This window comes from Taudactylus pleione, unplaced genomic scaffold (assembly GCF_031769625.1).
Source record: "Taudactylus pleione unplaced genomic scaffold, aTauple2 ptg000032l, whole genome shotgun sequence".
NCBI classification, from domain to species: Eukaryota; Metazoa; Chordata; class Amphibia; order Anura; family Myobatrachidae; genus Taudactylus; species Taudactylus pleione.
The window spans coordinates 31,698,772-31,714,906 of record NW_028284434.1 but is presented as its reverse complement, the minus strand read 5'-3'; the positions used below and the strand labels follow the sequence as shown (position 1 = coordinate 31,714,906).

Here is a 16,135-nt window from a genome sequence, read left to right as displayed (position 1 = left end):
CACTTGAGAATGTGGACAGCAAAGTACTGCTCGAGTGGTGGAACATGGTGGCAAAGTGCAGGTGTTATAATGAGCCCATCAGTCACCATTACACATTTATTTCTCTTGTTGGTGTGCTTAATACATTAAGCATATTATACTGGTTCCTACATATCATGCCAACCAAGAGAAAGCTCTTCTTTGACCTAATGGCAGTGCCCAGGGTGGGTTACAGGTGACACTCTGTGGCTAACAAAACAACCCTCCAAAAACACAACTTAGTGCCATGAGAAAATATGTTATTGGTTATGTCCATCAATGTGAAATGTGCCTCTAATAATACATACCAAGATCTAATGCCATTGTTAATGCCCATTAAGCTCTGATATGCCGTTGTGTAGTGTTCAACATGGGAAATATAGAAGTGATAACGCATAGAGATATAATACACCAGTGATACAGTTGTAAAAATAAATATATAGCTATGAGCAGCCAGTGACAATGCCCAGCAAGATTATATATGCCAGAGCATGCCCATTAGTAGCAATATTGATGTGTAATGCTCCGTAAGTATGTCCATTAACAATACCAGGAATATTATTGGCTTTAGTACCTGGTGGTGCCAATGGGCAGAAGGATTAGCAGTAGGGAGGCCAATCCCGCCTCATTTTTTTCAATCCTGGGGTTCCTGGGATACCCCGGGATTGAGTTAATCGATGTGAGAAATCGGTCCAGTAAATCAATCATTACTTAACACCTCATTGCAGCCATGCGTTTCTCTTCAAAGGGGAGATGTATCAAACCTTGGAGAGAGATAAAGTCACAACCAATCAGTTACTAACTGTCACTACAGGCTGTGCCAGAAAAATGACAAGCTGATTGGTTGGTACTTATCTCTCTCTCCACTTCATCACTCTCCAAGCTTTGATACATCTCCCCGTTGGTGGTTTCTGCCAATTGAAGTGCTGACCATCTGCACGCACTGTCATAGATAACACAAAGGCATATCTTTATCTGATCACCAGGCCAATTATACGTATTGTCACTGGTAACATTTGGCTGTATTGTCCGGTCACAGGACGCCTTTGCCAGAGGAGAAGTGTTCATCGGAAGCACTGAGAACAACTATAGAGTAGAAGAAGGACTTCCTGCCGCCACGCAAGGGAATCACTGGCAGTACGGCATCACCATAACTACTCCTGACAGGAAGTTTCTGTTTACATGTGAGAGCGACACTGACCGCTCAGAGTGGATCTCAGCCTTCCAGAAAGTTCTCAGTAAGCCTATGCTTCCCCAGGAATATGCAGGTGAGAATACACGCTACATGTGCTGGGACTGCAGTTTAATTAAACGTACAATATCATTATCATTTATATTAAGTGCAACAAATCTCAGATGATGAAGGAGGTGGCACAGATGTGAGACAGAGGGTAGAGAGGGCCCATGAGAGCTTACAGTCTGTAGGGAGAAGGCAACGCTGAGACAACAGGAACTAATTAGACGTGACGTAGAGATTGGGATTGTAGGTGGCAGTACAGTCAGGGGGAAGAGTATCAGATGGGGGTAGGATAGAGGTGAGTTTTGAGAGACCATGTGAAAGATTGAAGTTAGGGGGACAGTCTGGTCGGGCTATAAGTAGGGAGCAGCGCAGGAGAAGTCTTGTAGGTTGGCGTTACAGGTGGTTATCAGACAAGGGTGAGAAGTAGGGCAGAGGCAGAGCATAGTGAGTATTAAGATGAGGTCAGAGATGTTGGTGAGGGCTATGAAGTTGGGTGTAGTAGCTTGAATTTAATTCTGAAGGTAATGGGGAGCTAGAGTAAGGATTTGCAGAGTGGTGGTCAAGGTGGGTGATAGTTAATGAATTAATTAGGATTTTAGTATATGCGCCATCAGGGCCGTAACATAGGGTGTGTGAGCATTGCCGCTGCATACAGGCCTGTGAGAGGCACCGTGGCCCTTGCTTCTGGCTAGCAGTGCACCTGTAATAGCACCCTGCAGCCAGAATCGTTGCTGCAGTGTCACGCAGAAAGTCCTTGTATCCACAAGACGCTCTGGGCAGTGCTGAGCTTCCCGGCGCTGGTGGCCCTGCCTCCTAGTCATGACATCACCTGGTCAGGGGGCGTATCTGGTACAGCGCATAGTGCTGGCTAGTTATGACACTGTGTGCTATTTATAATATTATACTTTATTTATATGGCGCCAACAAAGTACATAAACATATAAGCAAAAACAAGAAAACAATGACTTACAGTGCAAGATAATGCATTATGAGCACATGGTTTATAAACATTGCTGAATCAGTGGTCATAAAACTCAAGCAGCAGAGTGGCAGAAACCAAGGGTTAGGTGCCGTTGTAGGGAGTATGGAGTAGATTATAGTATAAATAATGGAAGGAAAATCACATGGTGGAAGAGGGCCCTGCTTGTGAGTGCTCACATTCTAATGGGGAGGGGCAGACAGACAGGGGTGACCACAGATGGGGCAGACATGGGGGAATGGGTTAGGATGTAATCAGTTGGCAGAAGAGGCAAAGTGGGCGGGTAGGAGTGTGAAGGAAGATAAGGTCAGAGAGATAAATAGAAGAGGATTGGGTGAGGGCTTTGTAAGTGAGCGTGAGAAGCTTGAATTGGGTTCTGAAGGGGAAGGGGAGCCAGTATAAGGCTTGTTGATGAGGGGAAGCAGATATAGTACATATGCAGAGGGAGGTGAGCTGGGCAGCAGCATTGAGGACAGATAGTAGTGGAGAGAGGTGTGAGTCAGGGAGGCCAGATAGGTTGAGGTTACAGTAGTTCAATGGAAATGACCAGTGAGTGGATGAGAGTCTTAGTAGCATCCAGGGTGAGAGAGGGTCTGATCCTGAAAATATTTTTGAGATGGAAACGGCAGGACTGCGAGAGGTGCTGAAGCTGTGGTTTGAAGGAGAGGGAGGAGTCTAGGATAACTCCAATACAGCGCACTTAGGGTGTAGAGGGGATGGTTGTGCTGTCAATGCATAATGAAATAGTGGGAGGGGAAGCGATGTGGGAGGGTGGGAAGATGATCAGCTCAGTCTTAGACATGTTAAGTCTAAGAAAGCGCTGGGACATCCAGGAAAAGATAGCAGAGACAGTTGGAAATACGAGTAAGGAGAGAGGGGGAGAGGTCAGGGGGGTACATCTGAGTGTCATCATCATAGAGATGGTATTGGAGGTAAAAAAGCTGATGAGGTCACCTGAAGAGGATGTATAGATGGACCTTGGGGGACACCTACTGTTAGTGGAAGTGTGTGTGTGTTTGGGGGGGGGGGGTTGGGTGGCATTGGAGTCTTGAGAGGAGACAGAGAAGTAACGGTCAGAGAGGTAGGAGGATATCCAGGAGATTGCAGTATCAGGTAGACTGTGGGAGTGAAGGATTTGCAGGAGGAAAGAGTGGTCCTAAATGTCAAAAGCAGCTGAGAGGTCGAGGAGAATGAACAGAGAGTAGTGGCTCTTGGACTTGGCAACAAGGATGTCATGTCTGACTTTCGTGAGAGCAGTTTCAGTGGAGTGTAGAGGACAGAGGCCTGATTGAAATGGGTCAAGCAGGGAGTGGGAGGAAAGAAAGGCGGTAAGGGGTTGTAGACCATCCACTCAAGGAGATTGGACGCAGAAGGGAGGAAACTGATGGGTCGGTAGTTGGAGAGACTGTTAGGATCAAGGGTATTTTTTTTTTTAAGATTGGGTTGACAAGGGCATGCTGGAATGCAGAGGGGACAGTGGCCCTGATTCAGAGCCGGACGCTCTGAATCAGGGCCATCCCCCTGAATTTAAGAGCGGCCTCCTGGCCGCTCGCATAGCTGTGGGTGACCACCCACAGCTATAGCAAGTGGCCAAAATGATGGTCGCGATGATCAAGACCATCGCGACCATCGGGCTTGCGACGAGACCCTTGCAGTAGGGCAACCACGCCCCCGGCATGCCCACCAAAGGGGGCGTGCTGTCACTCACCATCGACAGCACACTCCCTTTGGTGCGAGACCCATAATGACGGCTTGGCCGACGTTATTCGGGTCTCACGCATGCGCACGATGGAGCCGCCTCCGTCGCGCGCATGCGCACTTGGCCAACATCGAAGCGCTCGCGAGCGGGTCTGAATTAGGATCTCTCCCGATGAGAGCGAGAGATTGAAGGGGAACAGGCAACAGGAGAGAGGTAGTGGAGGTAGTGGAGGAGGCAGAGGGGATAGGCTCAAGGGTGAGGTGGAAGGTGGGGAGAACCGGATGGGTACCATGACTTAATTTACAGATACATGGGAAAAAGAAGTCAAGTTGGCAAAAATGGTTGGGGAAGGGTAGGTTGGGAAAGGCGGGGAAGGGTACTAAGGGTCTGGTGGGATGTGATGTCTTGATGTATGGAGTCAATTTTAGATGTGAAGTGGGGTCAAAGTTAAAGGCAGAGAGTGGGAAGGGAAGATGAGGAGGGGGCAGAGGAGGGAGTTGAAAGTGACAGAGACGGTTTGAGCACTGGGAGATGAGGTTCTTGAAATATGACAGCTCTGTATGTTGAGAGCATACATTTGAAATGGAGGATGTCTGCTTGGAGCACGATTTCCTCCACTGTCGCTCAGCAGTTCATGAACATCTTTGCAGGTATCTGGTGTATTTGGAGTGCCAGGGTTGTGGTGTGGATCTGTGAGGGAGAGTCAAGAGCAGAAGTAAGGGAGGCATTATATAGGGAAGTGGCTTGTTCAGGGCAGGAGAAAGGAACAATAGGGGAGAGAAGTGAGTCGAGCAGAGTGGATAAGGATACGGTGTCGATAGTTTCAATGTTACTCTTAGTGATGGTGGCCTTGGGAAGCAGAGGTGGAGAAGGAGTGAGGAATAACTTAAAAGAGAGTAGGTGATGGTCAAAGATGGGAAAAGGGGAATTGGTGTCATCAGAAATATCACAACGGTAAGTGAAAACCAGATCAAGAGAATGTCCACTCACATGGGAGGGTGAGGAGGTCCATTGGGAGAGATGATAATGTGAGGGTAAGGAGTTTAGAGGCAGGGGGTCCTGTGGGGATATCAATAGGGATATTGAAGTCACCTAAGATGATGGAGGTAAGATCTGAAGAGAGGAATTTTGGGAGCCAGGAAGCAACGTTGTCAAGAAATTTGGAGGGAGAGTCAGGGGTACGATAACTGACAGCTATTCTAATGTGTACAGGTTGGAGGAGGCGAATAGCATGAACCGAGAATGAAGAGAATGAAGGGACGGTTCTGAGGGAATGAGTTGGCAGGAATAACCGGAGGATAGAAGGACCCCAACACCACCACCATGGCAATTCCCGGCCCGTGGTGTGTGAGAGAATGTGATGCCCCAGAGGAGAAAGCTGCGGAAGAAGTGGTGTCAGAGGGGAAAATGCAGGTTTCAGTAGGGGATTCAGGGAGTTGGAGATGGGTGCAAGATAGAATTCATATAGGTGCATTTACTAAAGGGGTTGTGCACACCTGGAATTCCTTGCCACTTTATCCGATGTTTCGTGTCCTCCACCCTTGACTGATATGAGCCCTTAATTACACTGTTTGTCAAACTATGCAGTAAACTATTACAATGAATAGGATCAAGGTAATTTGTCTTTTATACATGGGAGGCATGTGGGGAATGTGACGCCTGATTGGACCAGAATGTCCATCCGATCAGGTGGCTTCTTGCTGAATAGTCATTTTTTTTTCAAAGACCCCCTTTACGTATCTCTTTTTATTTAATTTCATTATGTATTTTACAGTGGAAGCTCATTTCAAACATAAACCGTAGCACCAGAAGTAACCACCACTGTTTACACAAGTGCACACGGTATACGGCAGAAGGAAAATGCATCTACAAATTAATCTGACTGGAAGATGGGAAAAAAAAAACCTTATGCCGAGTGTGATCTAAATGTCAATTAGCCGGGAACAGCTCTGCCAAACAAATCTCCACTTTCCACTACAATTGTTCAACAGAGGACTGAGCCTGTCAGCGTCTTGTCTGTCTCCCATGTCTCGTGCCATTTTACAGCCAACCTGGTCAGTCACAACATTGCTCTCACTGGAGTAGATGTACTAAGATACCTAGGCGCCTGACTGAGGGGACATTCCTTATTACGCAACATCCATTCAACTTTTTTTTAATAATATGTAGTAATGTGGTCCCCAGAAGCAGGACGTGTTTGGATTAGGGATGTGCAGGCTCGGATAGGTTCGAGTTTGCACGTGGAGTTCGGATTTTTCCCTCCAAAAAAACGGAACTCAGAACGAGGCAAAACGTCATCTTACATGGACGAACATCATCATTCCTGGTCTTTTGTCCAGGAATGATGATGTTCGTCCATGCAAGATGACGTTTTGCCTCGTTCTGAGTTCCGTTTTTTTGGAGGGAAAAATCCGAACTCCACGTGCAAACTCGAACCTATCCGAGCCTGCACATCCCTAGTTTGGATATGCCCAGATCCTTTAACGGGATGATGGTTTTCCTTCGGCTACCTGAGATTTCAGTGAAACAATGAACCCTCCCCCCATAGCATGGAAATACTCATTCAAACAGCTAAGAGGACTGCTGAAGGTAACCTTCACCCTATGTTTTATGTGCCCGCCTGCAAGTCTTACTACAGAGAGACCTAGGACTTTCTTCATGTACTGTAACTGAAGCACACTGAGCATTTTACCTTAATTGCCTGCATGTTTTATGTTGGTCTAGTTAGCCACTCATCATGATGAATTTGGAGTCATCCCAGCTCTATAGAGGGATGATCTAGTTTACCCCCTACCGGTTTAGCTTTGTATGTGATTCCTCACCTGTGATACAGAGGGCGATAGAGAGCCAGTAACATTTACACAGCTTTTAGTGCTGAATAGATTTGTATTAGGGGTCGGGGATACTAGGATAAGAAAAAGCTCAATGCCCTAGAGCAGGCTTACACAATCTGTGGCTTTCCTGTTGTTTTGGGACTACAAATCCCAGTATGCACTGTATGTAGGACCATGTAATTAATCATCAGCTGCAGAGCCATAGGTTACCAAAGCCTGATGAGTGTAGTGTGATCTTGTCACCAGTATTGTGTTTAGCTGACCCTGGTACTGCTGTGTGTTTGAGTAACTTGTGTTTTGTTGACCATTTCAACTTCAGTGTCCGCATTAGTGACTATAGCAGCTGTAAGTAGGGTGTCAGTGTTAGCGGGAGACCTAGGAGGTCAGTTTTGTTCTCATCATTCAGCAACATATAAATGCTCTGTCATGGGTAAAATGCCCCAGGAGGAGGAAAAGTTGGAAAGTTTTGGGCAATGCCAAGTTCACTCTAGACTTATACAAAAGAAGTTGTGTTGATGGGCTGAAAACACTCTGGGGACCACGATAAACTGGGAACATCTCCATATATGTGCAGTAACCACACCTTAAAGTTCATTAGACTACCTTGTCCCTTGAAGCAAAATATCAGCCAGAAATGCACCAATGTGCCCAGCTCCCACCATCCGGAGGAGTACAATGTACCTATTCACTAACCTATGTGCGTGCCCAATACAGACTGGCTCCATTGTGCAAAAATAACACAACACAAAAAAAAATAGATTGCATTCGTCCTGCAGGTCCACATATGTCTGTGTTTGTAAATTATCTTTTCCTGGGTTCTCCCCAAGTTATATTTGACAACATGAAGCATAGGATAGTTTAGTACAGTCATGTGAATAACAATGTATACCGTTAAGTCTTAGAATTAGTTATCACCTAGTCCTCACAAATTCTCCAACGCGATATATCTAATTTCATATGTCAAATAACACATAATACATTTTACCTTATTTATACAACACAAAATAAACCAACGTGAAGAAGCCAAATGTGATAAAGTCATATATAAATAAAGAAGGTAATTTGAGCCAGGGTTATAGTTGTTGGCCTCGCAAGTCTCCTAAATATCAGTCTGTATGAGACTATGAGAAATCACAGATAGCCTAAAAGCCACATTTAGGGATCTACCATGATTGTGACTAGGTGTCAAAGCTGCCCGTAAATGCAGACGTCCGCGGCAGCCAGATTATCCTTCCTTATGCTAATGTAGATACCAGTCCATCTATGCGAGTATCCATCTGTCCATGGGGGTAACCGTCTGTCTATGCGAGTAACTGTCTGTCCATGGGAGTAACTGTCTGTCCTTGGGAGTAACCGTCTGTCTATGGGAGTATCCGTCTATCTGTGCGAGTAACGGTCTGTGTATGGGAGTATCCGTCTGTCTATGCGAGTAACCATCTGTCTATGGGAGTATCCGTCTATCTGTGTGAGTAACGGTCTGTCTATGGGAGTATCCGTCTGTCTATGCGAGTAACCATCTGTCTATGGGAGTATCCGTCTGTTTATTGGAGTAACCGTCTGTCTATGGGAGTATCCGCCTGTCCATGGGAGTATCCGTCTGTCCATGGGAGTATCAGCCTGTCTGTGCGAGTAACTATCTGTCTATGGGATAACTGCCTTCATGCATATGTTCGTTATTCTTTCCTTAGCCGCCATCGTTAGTATCAGCACTTACCGGCCCCATACAGGGTGCAAAGGATTAATCAGAAGCAGGCGTCCCACCTCCGTTTGTGTGCCTCAAACAAATCCATAGCTTTGGCTACACGCACATGATACTCCTATGAGAGGGGTCTTCCCGCATGTCCGCGCAGTAACCACCCTGTGGGTGCCCATAAGTGCCTATTTCATAGACAGAGCAGTCTAGCCATGTGTGATCCTGTCAAAGTGCTTATGCATGGTGCCATGCATGCCCAGTCTGCCCTTACTTTCTTTAGTGCACATGCAGTCTGCTGATAATTGCGAGATGTGTGCATTGTGGACTTATCACTGACCCAGAATGATGCCCTAAAATCTAAGGGCCTGATTCACTACCGGTTGCAACTGGGATTTTGCACACAGTCGGCCGATTGTTGCGTTCTGCGTATGCATCGTAGTGCGCGTACACAGATTCCACTGTGAGTACCGTTTGGGGGTGGTGACGGGGAGTTGTCAGCGAAACGCAGGCGTGCCAGTACGTTTGAACGCCATTGCATTCGTGTGCAACAATTATCCACTGCGATGTCATACACAGCCTGAGCTTTCACTGCGTGCGATGAAGTTAGCAATTTCTGAGTAAGGTCTGACCTTGTGCAAGTGTGCGTGAGGCCGCGATGGTACTCGATGTTACCGATGGTTTTGCAGAATTGCTAAGTATTACGGATGTGTGTAAGGTAAAGTGGGCATCCTTATGTTGTGCTGCGTATAGCACTGTGATTGCAATCATTAGTATATCTTTGCAGTGAGACTGCGTGTCGCTATTACGATCGCAATAGCAATCCTTACTGAATTAGGCCCTAAGTTCATGATCTATCATTAATAAAAGGCTGTACAGTATGGCTTCCATGGAGGGGTAAACATTGTGCTATTGCAGGTTTGCAAAGTTGTATCAAAATATAACTCTTGTGGGCCAATGTCCTCTGGACAGACACAACCAAAAGGGAGTTATGGTCTTAGGGCCTCATTCAGCTTGGATCGCAGTTGCTAATGCATACGCTATTGGTCAATTGATGCGTACTGCGAATGCGTATGAATTGCAGTGCGCAAACTCGCAATTGCGAATGCATGGACACCACGCAGGGCATTAGCAGATTGATTGGCAGAGAGCTTTGGGGGTGGTGGTGGTGGGGTGATCGGGGAAGCGCAAGCGTGCCTGTGCATTTGAACGCCGTTGCATGGGCATGCATAAATTAGCCTGACCTTCCATGTGACCTGAAAAGTAAGCAATTTGTGAGTAAGGTCTGACCTACCGCAATGCTGGGTGTGGGTTCGATGTCCTTCAATGTGTCCGATGTTTGACCTGGTTTGGGTGGTGTTATGAATGTGAGTGTAGGCAGAGGGCGTGTGTATGTTAGCCGTGCGATGGCATTGTGAATGCAGCATTTGCATATATTCGCCTAAGACCTGCCTACAGAATTGCACACAAATTATCAACTGCGATCCAAGCTAATTCAGGCCCTTAATGCACAATTCCATATTTGAAGACAAGCTAATTCAGTGCACTATCAGAAGGGTATCCTATGTTAGGCACTAGAGGGAGTAATTAGGGATAGGGGGAAAATACTCACCAGGACGCCTCTCAATCACACTTCTGTGTTGGCACTGCTGGTAACAAGACTGCTGGGACCTGGAAATTGACACTGGTGACCCTGTTACTGCCAGGACCAGGTAAGTGACCAATAGGCCAACAGGGATGTTAAGTTGACCTTACGAATGTCGGCATGAGAACTGTTGACCTAACCAACTACACCCACCAGAAGAATCTCATGCCAAGTCCAGCAGTGGTAGAGGGATTGTGATTTGCAGTTGCTTTGCAGTCATAAGACTTAGATTAAAAAAATATTAAAAAAATGTCCACCTGTGATTTATCCAACAACTTAAATTTGTCAAAATGGTATTATACAACAGAAAGCTGATCCTGAGCGTACCAAAAAGAAAACAAATGATTTGGAATGAGTCCACCTAATAAACATGCTGTTGGGGAACTCTAAGGAGGCAAATCAGTTCTTGGAGATGTCCCTAGAGTGCCTCAGGAACAGTCAGGTAAAGGCACTCTGCCACCAATATCTTCAGTCATTTCTCCTCGCACCCAGAAAACTGGGCGAAGATTGCCTACCGTAATAAGCATTAATAGCTGGGCATCGCAGTGATGTCTAGCGGGACATATCCGAGAATTTTATTGCCTCTTAAGAGAGATGAACTTAAACAAATGTCCTTAAACATTAATGACCTGAAGCAGGATTGTAAGGAGTGGTCCAACATTAATTTAATTCAATGTAAGTGACTGATAAATATACAAAATAATTACTTCCAGATATAGTTAGAGGTGGTTGTACAATCTATTGAATAGGTCACACGTGGCTCCTCCATGTTGGCTTATTAATGGCTGAACAAATAATGACACAGCAATATCTGTTATATATTATTTGTCACATGAGGTTAGATTTATAATGTTAGGACTAGATGAATAAGTAGGGACTAGCAATGTAAAGAACACACATCTGAATGAGGATGTACCTTTTTATTTTATTTTTTTACCAGACCTTACAGTGAAAAATCTGAAAAGCGTATACAGGTTGGGAAATATTATCCTTTAAGGGTTTGCTCTTCATGAATTGGAGTAACGTGAATAGATACAATACTTGATGTACAAGCAGCGTTCCTCACAGGGAATGCCGGAGGTGGTACTCGGCGGTCATGTATATTACTGCTTTTATCTTTCTGGTTAATGGGTTTCCAGATAAAAGATCCAACGCCTCTAAACTAATAAGCCCCATACACCAGCAATCAGAACAAAATGATTCAATGATTCTGCATTTTTTCCCTGATTTCACGATTCCCCAATCCACCAATCTGCGCCCATACCTTGCAGGTAGTATTCACCAGATGATCATTTCCAGCAAATAACAGATCTGCCACCCAATTTACAGATTCTGATCACTTTTTGGTTAGAATCGGCAATCGATGAATCCCATACATTGTAGATTTTTTTACGCAATCATCTGCAAAACGGGGAATTGCCCCAATTGATGGCTGACGTATGGGCCCATAACTCCAGTTTTCCATCTTCGGTGATAAGTGACTCAGTGCTGTCTACATATCACTGCATTAATAAGCTGCTTTTCTTTATCATGTTACAAAGTCAGCAAGACATTGGATGACATTTATTCAAATAATATAACGCATGCATATCCAAATTGCAAAAAAAATAAATAAAATCACATATGGACAAATATAATCAGCGCTCTACACACCTAAAGAATATTTTTAGGAATTTTAATTTAAAAAAAAAATAGTATGGGACTAAATTAATTTCAATTGTTTGTATTAGACAATATTGTATGCACTATTTTTGGTCTGCAGCTGTTCTTTAACATTTAATGCACAGTTGCTGCTCACAAGATATAAAAGACTTTACATTTCCAAATGACGTCTTAGTTCACACGTGTTTTGATTTGTCAGAATCCATTACCAAAAAACATTGCCTTTGTACAGTACAGGACACAATTCTCCCGGGACCAAGGATCTGATTGTGGGAGGCGCGAGGCATCAATGCCTCATGGCAGCTGGCTGCAGTCTGCTTGTGGAAAGAGAATAAAATCTGTAGGACAGAATTATCCGTGTGGCTCTCCGTGCTCAGATATTGCTGCGGCCAATAATGTCTAATACATGGGGAGACTGGCTACTGAACCTTTTCATTGTAAATCAACAGTTTATCATTTTTAAAAGGAATCTATGATGTAAGTTTTGGTGTTGTGCAATATGTTAATTAAACATTGTCGTGTAATTTTGTAAACATTACTGTACTTACTGCTCATAAGATAAAGAGAAGCGATGTGTGGCTCCCCCTACAGATTGCCCGAGTCTGCTGTAGTACGTGGTCTTGTCTTCACGCACCACCCACCCAAGTCTATGAGGCCCTTTCCCACTGCTGTCAAAATACATGTTTTAAAACCATGAAAACAGTGATGACAATAGAACTCATGGGTTCCAAAGGCCCCATACCCACTGGCATTAGCCGTCTGAAAGGTTTGTGTTAAGGATGTTATTTGGATGCTGAATACTCCACTTACTTCACTGCAAGGGAACTTATTGGGATCAATGGAGACACACCTACAGTATTAGAACCTGTCACCCTTACATAGCTACACTGCAAGCCTCATGCATTGTATCCATAGTCCTTACCTGTGCTAAGTAAGGCCACTGACCCAACACTACCCAAATCTCCCTGCAACCCCCCCCCCTCCCTAGACTATAATCTGACTGCAACCCCCAGTATGCATGAGTGTCAGCCATCTGGTGTCACACCTTGGATTAAAATAATAGAGGCTGCCGCATGCCTACAGGGAGGCTGTCATCAGTGGCAGCCGTTATGGTGGGGGCAAAGTGTAATTATGCTTGGTACTTGTCTTCTAGGATAAACATTTGAGGAGTGCTGGCTAATTGCTATTGACGGTGTCATGTGTTTTATACATAGCACAGTGTTTAAATTCCGAATACCTTTCAGTGAATCCACATCTGACTTTTTACCAGAAAATAACAATCTTGCATCTTACCCACTGAACCACGGGCTCAGTGACCCCAAACAGCAGGGACATCTGCAGTATAGTGATTATTGTATAATTCCTGGAAGACCACAACACAGAACCTATTAACCTCCCTGCCGAAGAGAACATAGGACCACAGAGAGTAGGTACATCCCCTTAATGGTGCTAAAACTCAATAACATACTCTATCCGGGGGAATTGCCTTTTAGTTATTAAATACATATGTGGTAGTTTTCCAATCAAAGCTATTTACTGATTAATTATAGGTTTAACTTACCAATTTCAGCACTTATCCTATTGATGTTTTGTTTGTGTCAATATAGGACTACCTCTATTAATCTGTTATCTGCTCCATTCCTCAATGTAATAGTATATATACACTTTATCCACAGAGACCATTCCTGGTAACAGGAGTCCACATTTTGTTCTGCTGCCTCAATCTCCCTCATTATTTTTTAATAGAACTTTCAGCCCCAGATTCAGGGGTGCGTGCTACATGCACACAGTGACGATGGTCACGCAGTTGGATGATGTTGGAAGCAGTGCGCATGCATCCCGATGTTCACCTCTGTAAGACGGAGATTGAAATTGCTCAGAGATGCAATTTTGGTGGCCATTTCTGGCTGATAATGGGGGTAGCTAGCCAGATCCTGGCGTTGCAGTCAGTGAATGTGTTTATAGACACAGTTGCACTGACACAGGAGGCCATGTTCAGGCGGAGAATCTGCTCCTCCATAGGGCTGTTGGAATCTTTGGTGATGCGTCTTAAAACAGAGTTTTAAAACATGCAGTAGGAAGACCATTGGCAGCAAAAGACGATGTTGCGGCTGCAACTGCGTCCACCTCTCAGGCCCGTAGTGGGATGCTGAAGGCAGCTTCTGGAACCTGTACTTCCCAGGCTTAGGCTATATATGGACACTGATTGAGCCCTTCCCATAGAACTCCCATTATATCTCTATTTTACCAGGCATTAACCATTGGGAACCCTGCAGTCAATGCTGGTGCACAGCAAAGGCTTGTCTGGCAGGTCCATTCACTTACATTGTAAGAGTTTATTTGGCTTTGTTGGTGCACTTAAATGCACTTTGAGTACTTGATTTTAACACCCATCTGTATGAGCCCTAATTGCTCTCAAAAGTCTTTTGTGTAGTAACCGTATAGGGCATTCACAGAAGCCAGATCACAAACAGCAGCCATAATGTAATTTCCAACTCTGTGGGCATGCCGATGGCCCAGGCCTTGGGCGTTCACTGCAGGTAACTTGGTTATCAAGACCACCTAGAATGGCTAAATGTTCTGACATCTTTGATTATAAAAATGAAGCTTACTTTGTGGTATAATGATTGATTTTATATATATATATATATATATATATATATATATATATATATATATAGGGTATAAATCTAACGGCTTCCTGGCACTTTAGCCGAGAAATATTCCATGATTATGCTACTTAACATGTGTCCAGACAATACCATATTTCTGTCCTGTATGTAGCATGTTTATACCGTAGGATGGCTTTCAGTATAAGATGAACAACACTCCTGAATATGAAATGTTTTAGGCTCTGTGTTTGTAAATTACAATTAATTATGATGTAAACAATTTTGGTTTGTCACCAATAGTGGTACTAAATGTCATTTTGATCAATAAATTATTACATTAATCTAATGAATGGTTGGTCAAATTTTTACAAGATTTTCAGAGTTTATAATGCTAAATTTTTCAGTTTTGGCAGTGTTTTGCATAATATTCATAAACTTTATTCTATGGTAACTGCTTGACCTTTCTTTTATTATTAATAACATTAAACACTACATATTATTTAAAGAAACCGTATGCACCACTAACAGCAGGGGTGCCTAATCCTAACCTCCCCCCAAGTGCCTAAACCCCCCCCCTTCCCTGCAGCCTAAACCTAAGTCTCCAGGGGGGTGCCTAACCCTATCCCCCCCCCCTCTCCCTAGCCTAATCCTCCCAGGGGGTGCCTAACCTAACCCTCCCCCCCTGCGGATGTCCGCGCCCGACTTACCTTAGATTCCTATGCCGGGCTCCCGGCGTAGGTAAAATGACAGGCGTCGGGATTTCGACACCTGTCATTAGACCCCTGCCGGGATTAGACTGTCGGGAAGCCGGCTGTCGACATTTCGACCGTCGGCTTCCTGACTGCATATCTCAGTCTTTGATTTAACCATCCTCATCCTTAAATCCTGGACCGTTAGGGTGCCTTTAGAACTGTATTTGGGAACCTCTTAGCTACTGGTATGTGCAATTTAAAATACATATGTACGTTGTGTGCATCTTGCTTTGCCAGATTTTTAAGAAAGTTGCATTTTAATGACACAAATGGACTTACAGTACTCTAAATGAGGCCCGATGAGCGCATTACACAACACCTGTGTGACACAGGCCGCTTCTCAGCATACAGGTGGTTATACATTCTCTGACAGGAATTTCCGTTTCATTGTATACTTTAAACTTGTTTCCTATATGCGCTCTTGTTTATTTAGGTTTATTTTTTTTTATAAGACTGGTATTGATATACAAGTGTAAATACAAACGTATTAGTTTTAACAGGGAATGTAATAATATTGATATTAAAATTACACCATCCTTGATTGTTATAGATGTATAGTTTGAATATCTGTTCCACATGTAACAAACTTTATTTTGGATTCGTTGGGGCATATTCAATTGGGTGTGAGATTAGCAAAAAACCTGCACCTGCGAGGTTTTTCCTGCAGGTGCGGGTTTTTTGCTATTCAAATAGGTGCAGATTTTTTACGCGCCGGGAGATTTTTATTCACGCACCTCCAGTGCAAGTGTGATTTTTCCTAAAATCGTTAATTTTAGGAGATATCAGCGGGACTTGCTCTGGCACCCCCCAAGGACTAAATAAGCAATTGGAAGTTTCCAATTAGCTTAATTACTTACCTTCTGCAGCGCTGTCTTCTTCAACCTGCGTCAGAAGCCGGGTCTTCTGCAGCAGGGCGAGTATGCCAGTGTCTGTGTGCCCCCGTGGAATGGGTGCCGGGAGAACTACATCTCCTAGCAGCCCTTGCCCCTCCCACCAGCCCCCTC

General features: G+C 44.4%; 1 protein-coding gene across 2 annotated transcripts in view; it reads left to right on the top strand.

Annotated features, from left to right (window-relative positions):
• ADAP1 (ArfGAP with dual PH domains 1) overlaps nt 1–6,174 on the top strand; it is a 238,444-nt gene extending 232,270 nt beyond the window's left edge. The window contains exons 10-11 of one of the 2 annotated variants that reach the window (XM_088451986.1): nt 1,058–1,286; nt 5,711–6,174. In XM_088451986.1, coding sequence (XP_088308112.1) covers nt 1,058–1,286; nt 5,711–5,739 — 258 coding nt within the window. In that variant the 3' untranslated portion in view covers nt 5,740–6,174. Of the gene's footprint in view, nt 1–1,057; nt 1,287–5,148; nt 5,588–5,710 lie in introns of those variants that run through there. The other variant, XM_088451987.1, reaches the window with a different exon arrangement.
• Nucleotides 6,175–16,135: the final 9,961 nt, after the last annotated feature.